Source organism: Gymnoscopelus braueri (genome assembly GCF_963280865.1).
Source record: "Gymnoscopelus braueri genome assembly, chromosome: 1".
Taxonomy (NCBI): domain Eukaryota; kingdom Metazoa; phylum Chordata; class Actinopteri; order Myctophiformes; family Myctophidae; genus Gymnoscopelus; species Gymnoscopelus braueri.
In genome coordinates this window covers 41,788,743-41,796,242 of record NC_137603.1, presented here as the reverse complement: position 1 = coordinate 41,796,242, position 7,500 = coordinate 41,788,743, and the positions used below count along the sequence as shown (strand labels likewise).

At 42.8% G+C, this 7,500-nt stretch overlaps 1 protein-coding gene across 1 annotated transcript in view; it reads right to left on the bottom strand.

The window, feature by feature from the left end:
• ush2a (Usher syndrome 2A (autosomal recessive, mild)) overlaps positions 1-7,500 on the bottom strand; it is a gene marked incomplete at both ends in the record, with an annotated part of 324,178 nt that overhangs the window by 234,368 nt on the left and 82,310 nt on the right. The window contains 5 exons of the mRNA XM_080433174.1: position 1; positions 3,727-4,002; positions 4,635-4,782; positions 5,151-5,271; positions 7,063-7,291. The exon at position 1 is cut by the window's left edge and continues 175 nt beyond it. Coding sequence (XP_080289300.1) covers position 1; positions 3,727-4,002; positions 4,635-4,782; positions 5,151-5,271; positions 7,063-7,291 — 775 coding nt within the window. The remainder of the gene's footprint in view (positions 2-3,726; positions 4,003-4,634; positions 4,783-5,150; positions 5,272-7,062; positions 7,292-7,500) is intronic.

The following is a 7,500-nucleotide window of genomic DNA, read 5'->3' as shown; positions in this document are numbered from 1 at the left end:
GCTGGAGCGAATAAACAGACACATAATGTCCACACACACACACACACACACACACACACACACACACACACACACACACACACACACACACACACACACACACACACACACACACACACACACACACACACACACACACACACACACACACACACACACATATCAGAGAGAGGAGTAAAACCTTCATATAAATACAGTGCGTAATCATTCAGTGTGTGTTTATTAAGCCTCTCTCTGAAGGAGGATCTATTCAAAATCATAAAGATTCAGAACATCTGAAGATCTGCTGAAATGACAAAGCTGAAAACAACCTTGTCGCCGCACGGGCTTAAACTGACCTTTTTTGCTCTTAACCCATTAACTGCCAGAGGTATTTTAAAGGATCTACACCATGAATTAAAAAAAAAAAATTTGATATATAATATCATATGGTGTATGTCCCTCAAACCTTTTTCAAAAGGTTTGAGCCTAAATCATCACTCAGATATACTCATCCCAAGTCAATTGTCTCTGGCTTATACAGCACTTTCAGCTGCAATACCAAAACGTCCTTTTGGGCAGGGGGGGGCTACTGAGCAATTCTGTCTGGCCATCATCAATGCAATGGCAAGGCAAGTGATGTCACTTGCATTGCCATTCTGAAATGGCCTGTTCAGACACAGAGAGACGCCCATTCTGAAAATCTCTGAAATGAGAATGAATGACTGAATGTTAAAAGAAAATATTTTTTGGGGTACAAGAGACACTGGGGAGCCCAAAAAATACCCCCCCCCCAAAAAAAATTAAATTCATGGTGTGGCCCCTTTAATATTTTTTTAGCCAGTGCTAGAGTTTTTCATTGAAAAAAATAAAGTACTCAGGAGCCGAGATACATAATTTTTAAGTTTTAAGTTAACAAGGAAGTGGATAGGAGTCTAGATCTTTGAACAATCATATCTTTTTTTTTTTTTTACTTCACGTAGATCTACGCGATTGGCACGTGGCGGCTTTAAATAGGTTCGCGTAGATCTACGTGATTGGCAGTGAATCAGTTAAGCCAACTCACACAACTGAAGGAAAATGTTTGTGAATATTTTGCATCATGTGTTCAGCAGGAATGTTTTGTTGTTTGCTGATAAAGACGACACCGACGACACCGCCATTGTCACAGGTGACAACTCTGAGGAGCAGCACGACAGAATGGTGAAGAATTATGTGCAGTGGCAAACCGCCTCTGGCTCAATGCTAGCAAGATTATGGAAATGGTGGTGGACTACCACACGAGCAAGAGGGTACCTCCGATCCCCGGCACCATCCACAGGGAGTTTGTAGAGATCGTGGACTGTAGCGATATCAGAATCTGTCATAATGTCACAGACACTGTGATTACACATGTGTTTTTTTTGGTCTGATCTTGGGGTGGGACACTGTATGGTCACTGTGACTGTTTGTTTGTTTTGTCCTGCAGTGCAGGCTTTAGTAATGTTGGTATTGTGGGTATACCGTTTGCTCACCTATTTGATTGTGCTGTGGGTGGGATACTGTGAGAACACTGCGATTTTGTTCTGCATAGTACAATATGTTGTATACTATGTGTATATTGTACTATTGTTGACTGTTGTTCATTATTGATGGTGATTTTTGTGGTGGAATTCTTCCCCTGACACCTAGTTCCCTTTGTATTGCTACCCTTGTTGTACAGTACTATTCTTACTCTGTATTCTAACTTACTTAACTGCTGTGCTGCCTCTGGCAACTGAATTTCCCCCGTGGGATCAACAGACTTCTGTCTGTCTGTCTGTCTGTCTGTCTGTCTGTCTGTCTGTCTGTCTGTCTGCCTATCTATCTAAAACAGATTATCTACGGTATCATGCTATTAACCAACTTTCTGCAACAAAAGCCTCATCTACACAGACTGTTTAAACTGTAACATCATGTGGTTTGTGATCAGAAGAACATCAGTCAGATGATAAAATAACATTTAGAAATTTAGTTGATTCTAATTTCACCCAAATATGATTCTCACACAGAGAAACTGTAGCAGGTAGGACATGAACTTTAAAAAATACAATACAGCAAATGAATCTGGATGTGAAATGATATGTCTTCATGCATAATGCAAGTCAGTGCATGTGAAGTCACTATTATATGACACATTAAATGGATAGATTCTTTACTCTTCTGTTGACATCCAGCCATGAAATCTACTGTGAAATGTGATTCATGGGCAGACATAATCTCACAAAGACACACACACACACACACACACACACACACACACACACACACACACACACACACACACACACACACACACACACACACACACACACACACACACACACACACACACACACACACAGCGCGCGCGCTTTAATATGGTGTTATCATATGGTTGTTAGCTTACGGTATTGTTGGAGGCATCGTTTAGCCTTAATGAGCCATATCACCCAACACATGCACGCATCTCTCCTTTACTTATGTTTAATTGCCTCCTTTCATTCCTGCCAAGTGGTTTTCATTCAATCGTCTGTTATTTAATATTTTGTATAGTATTAATGGAATATAGTAATGACATTTAGTTTTAAAGAGATCTTTCTAACTCTGTTATCATCTGGACTAGCACCTCATTTTACAAGCTATCTAGTTTAACAGTATAACATACAGCACGTTTCTCACCTGGCGTGACTTGGAGACACACATTTGACCTTCATCATGTCATGAGCCAACACAGCAGATAAGCTGCTCTAATTTAATTATCCAATCGAATCTACCTAAATAAATAATAATTATGATCATCAAACCATCTGCTCTCCTCTCCGACTCCTCTGTTGGACGTGAAACATAATGGACAATATGAACATGATCTTCCTATCAGGCCTAAATTCCTCGGTTCATTAATCTAATCTGTGTTTGCCTTTCAGTCAGGACACTCTCGTCAAGATAAAACTTTTCATTGCAATTATATTGCATTGTACTGTATTTGGCGGTGTGGCTCTGCCCTCGTGATGCTCCAGAACAATCTGCACAAGCACGACACAGACTTTGACATCACAAACCCCCCTAAGCAGAGCCTAAAGACACAGTTATAACATGGAAATGATAATAGACCTATGAACCCCTCATAGGGTAGGGATTCATAGATATTAAAAGAGCTTGATACAATACAGTTACTACAGGATGAGGCTGGGAGTTTGTTCCCTGCCGAGCTGTCATGTGTGGCTGCAGCGAGAGATGTTGAGCATGTAAGAGTAAATGTCAGTCTGCCTAAATAGACTGCATAGTTGATCCATTATGATCATGGTTGAATGTGATTGGAGGCTGTATGAATGAGGGATCAGCTCAACTTCCCTGCCCACCTGAGATACTGCGATCTGACCACATGACATGTGGAACGACAACTTGTACTCATTGTGGAATGAAACGTTCATCTGCGGAGGAATTCCTATAGCTATAGGTTTGAATTAATTAAAAAAGTTGTCAAGAGTTGATCTGTGTGTGTGTGTGTGTGTGAGTGTGTGTGTGTGTGTGTGTGTGTGTGTGTGTGTGTGTGTGTGTGTGTGTGTGTGTGTGTGTGTGTGTGTGTGTGTGTGTGTGTGTGTGTGTGTGTGTGTGTGTTTGTGTCAAGTCAAGTCAAGTCAAGTCAAGTCAAGTCAAGTCAAGTCAAGTCAAATGTATACAGAAATCAGCTAAATAAAAAAGGGAATCGAGCTCAAGGCACACAGGTGTGTGGGCGCATATACCGACCTCCCTCCAAGGTGCGTGCGGCAGTCCACTCTGATGTCACACTTCCAGCCACGTTCACACTCACAACTCTGATGTGATAGGTGGAAAATGCTTGTAGACCCGTTATCGTTGTACTGTTCTCAGGGGGTGGGGCGAAGCTGGTTACATTAGACTCTGGAGTGACACTGGGATCCAGCCAACCAGAACTCACGAATACCCTCCTCTCAGGCACAGGACTGGTGTGATTCTGTGATTCCACAGGCCCCAGTAGATAGACCTCATAACGTGTGATTACACCTGCATGAGAAGATAAAGAAATGAGGACATAGTTGCTGGTTTTACAGCTACCTGACCACTTACCCTTAACCCTGACTAAAGTTCATGCCGATTACTCTGATCTTGCACTTTGTCAGTCAGTAAAGGCCTAAATTGTAATTGACCGCTCAGCCTGTAGAGGAACAAGAGACAAGTGAATGGAGATCCATTCAGTCTGTCTTCACTTTAACAATTTAACAATGACTGTATTCACCAGAGATCTCATTCATTCTCTGGGACATCCTTTCTGTTTCTCTTTCCCTCAACCTTTGCTCTCTCTCGCTTTCTAATTAATCTCAGCTGAGCTTGAGTGACATCTTGAGTGACATAGTTAACAGGCCGAGGAACCTTTGAAAAGCAACAGAATATATATATATATATATATATATATATATATATATGGTATATACACACACATATATCCAACTTACAGAGCTTAGTAACATGGAGCCTTCAGGGGCAGTGCTCCCTGGATTGAACAAAGGCAGGTGTGTGTGCGTGTGCGTGTGCGTGTGCGTGTGCGTGTGCGTGTGCATGTGCATGTGTGTGTGTGTGTGTGTGTGTGTGTGTGTGTGTGTGTGAGAGTGTGTGTGTGTGTGTGTGTAAGGTCCTACCGTAGGGTTGACTGGGAGGTTCCCATACAGCCTGCAGTGTGTATGGACCAGTAGCATTGACCCTGGGTGGGGGTTGGTCCTGGGGTGCAGTGGGGGCTGTGAAGATGGACAGGGGAGGGGCAGCGCTACACCCTCCTGTTGAACACACCTGTAAAGAAACACTATCACTTTATAATCAATTATAACTTTCTTAACACATCTATAGAGATAGTCAACAGAGCAACTATTGAAGAATATCTAATAATATTTTGAGTTGCAAGGTAACAACATAACCCAAACCTCTAGCAACGTGTCATTGTGCTTTAAAAGGTTGTGCATTGAGTAACTAGCAAGCTAACGGAGTGCTATGCTAGAACCTATGCTAACAGTTGGATAGGATCAGGTACAGTATAGTAGATGAATGTGCACAAAGGTATGACCATTCTATTTAGCTGTGAGTGTGTTATATGAGTCAGCCAATTAATATCCAACACCAAAACAGCCTGTTCTATGTTTTGCTGAACCTACGTACTGTACCTCCAGAGTGAACATGTAGAGGCTGAAGGGTTTCAGACCACTAACTACTGCATCTGTAGAAACACCACTGTAATGGACAACAGACTCTCTACTGGATGACTCTATGGACGACAACACAAACCTAGATTGAGGGAGAGAGAGAGAGAGACAAACAGAGAGAGAGAAAGAGAGCCAGTGAAAGAGAACATGTAAATACTTAACTGCAACTGCAAACCATATGCTCTCTATCTATCACTCTTTTGGTACAGTTGGTTCTCGTCCAGTTGATTCTGGTTCTGGTCCAGTTGGTTCTGCTTTTGTCTACAATAATCCTGGTCTGGTCCAGGAGGTAATGGTATGGTCCAGGCAGGGCCGTATTTATAGGAGTTGAGGCCCGTGGGCTAGAGTAATTTTCGAGGCCCCCCTGGCGCGCATGCATGCGCGCTGCATTCGGGTTTAATTCGGTTATTTCGGTCCAATTTGATCGTAAAAAAAATATTTGATCATAAAAAAAAATATATATAATAATATTAATATATATATATATTTTTTTTTACAAAAAAAATCGGAGGCCCCCCCAGTTGGAGGCCTGTGGGCTGCAGCCCACCCTAGCCCAACGGTAAGTCCGCCCCTGGGTCCAGGTGGTTTTGGTACGCTCCAGCTGATTTATCTCTCTACCTACTGTCCCTCTTTCTGTTGATCCTGGTCCCTCCTTCCCTGTACCAGTGTCTGTTGTCATGTCCCTCCCTCTATAGCAGTGCTTCTCAACCTTTTTAGGCCAGAGCCCCCCTTTCCAATATCCAGGTCCCTTACTTCCCCCCACACCCATTTAAAATGTAGGCTAAGTATCTGCTCTGAAAATGTATGTTTGTTTATTATTGTATTACTTATATAATTTAGAAAACATCTCAATGTACACCAAATAACATATTTTACATTAATCTAATTTCCATTTGATTTCAGGAATGAGTCTAGCCGACAGGCCTGTCTGGGCGTTTCTCCACAGTTCATAACATGAACTGTCCTATCAGTGTCCTCGCTCACTGTTCTGTGATTGACAGCGAAGGTTGGCCAATCAGGTGGTGAGTTTGAGTGAAACCGAATGGAACCGAGTGCAGCTGACAAAAATGGAACGGGCGGACATTTTTTCAGTCCGCTGTTTTTGGTTTTGGTTTTAAAACTTGAAAAGGCTCTCAAACTTCTTTTTTGAGGCACGGAATTTACTTTTAAGATATAGTTTGATAGAATTGAGTTGTTTAACTTCATATATGTGGTCAATTAATCATGACAGAGCCTATTTAAAAATAAAAATTCAGAGAACCGGCAGGGGCGGGCAGTGACACGTATGTATCCGAATAAAGCAACCTATTTTCTTTCCCTTCAAAAGTCCCCTTGCGTCATATTGGCTGGTGGTGGGGAAAACGAGCTGCTGATTGGCTGAAAGGGAACGAACTGCTGATTGGCTGATTCAGTCAACAGTACTAATCCAGCCCAGCTCCCAAATTGCCCATACAGGCCTGTAGGCCATGCAGACTCCTTCCTGAAATCAAATGCAAATGAAATTTCCGGAGGGAGGGGGGTTTACCAGGCTACTATTTTCGTGCAGGAACCTAATAAGAGGCATTCTTATCAACGTTTTCGGGAGGGGCTCATTTTTCACAAAATGACACAAATCATGAATACAGTTTCCAATTGCTGTGAAACTTTGCACGCACACTCCCAGTAGGCCTCCATCCTAAATATTTCAAATTGACATCATGGTGGGGCTATAACAGCCCACTTCACATTTTGGCCTATACCTCTTGAACCGTAGGTTGCACAATTTGTCTAGTTCTTTCTGTTGCTGTTGGTAGTCATTAGGGCTTCGGCGAGGGTCTATACTATTACATGCTCCCTCATTCTTGTCATCCATTCTCCTCTCATCCCTCAGTACCTCTCCACTGGTCCAGTATCATTCCGTGGACTGGACCAGTTGAAGCTGGCGCTCGTGGGCCCTGGTGGTCCCACCAGGCTGAGATGCAGCTGGTCTGCAGCCGGTATGGCGGATAAAGTCTGGTAGGAGACAGAAGAGCTGGTGGTCTGACCCGCTATGTTAGCCGTTAGCATCTGGTAGGAGTAGTTAGTGAACGGAGACAAGCCACTGTCTTCAAACAACTCTGGAACTGAAGAGAGGAGGAGAGGGGATAGCGGAAGGGAGGAGATCAGAAAAGAATATAGGCAGGACAGAGGGGTGAGAGAAACAGAGAGAGAGGGAATGGGGAACAGTATGAGTGTTTATTCACAGACTAATAATCAATGAACTGTACACTCAGTGCACTGCTGTGTTCAAAGGCCTAATTTAAACATGGTAAACAAGCAAACTCAAAACTAC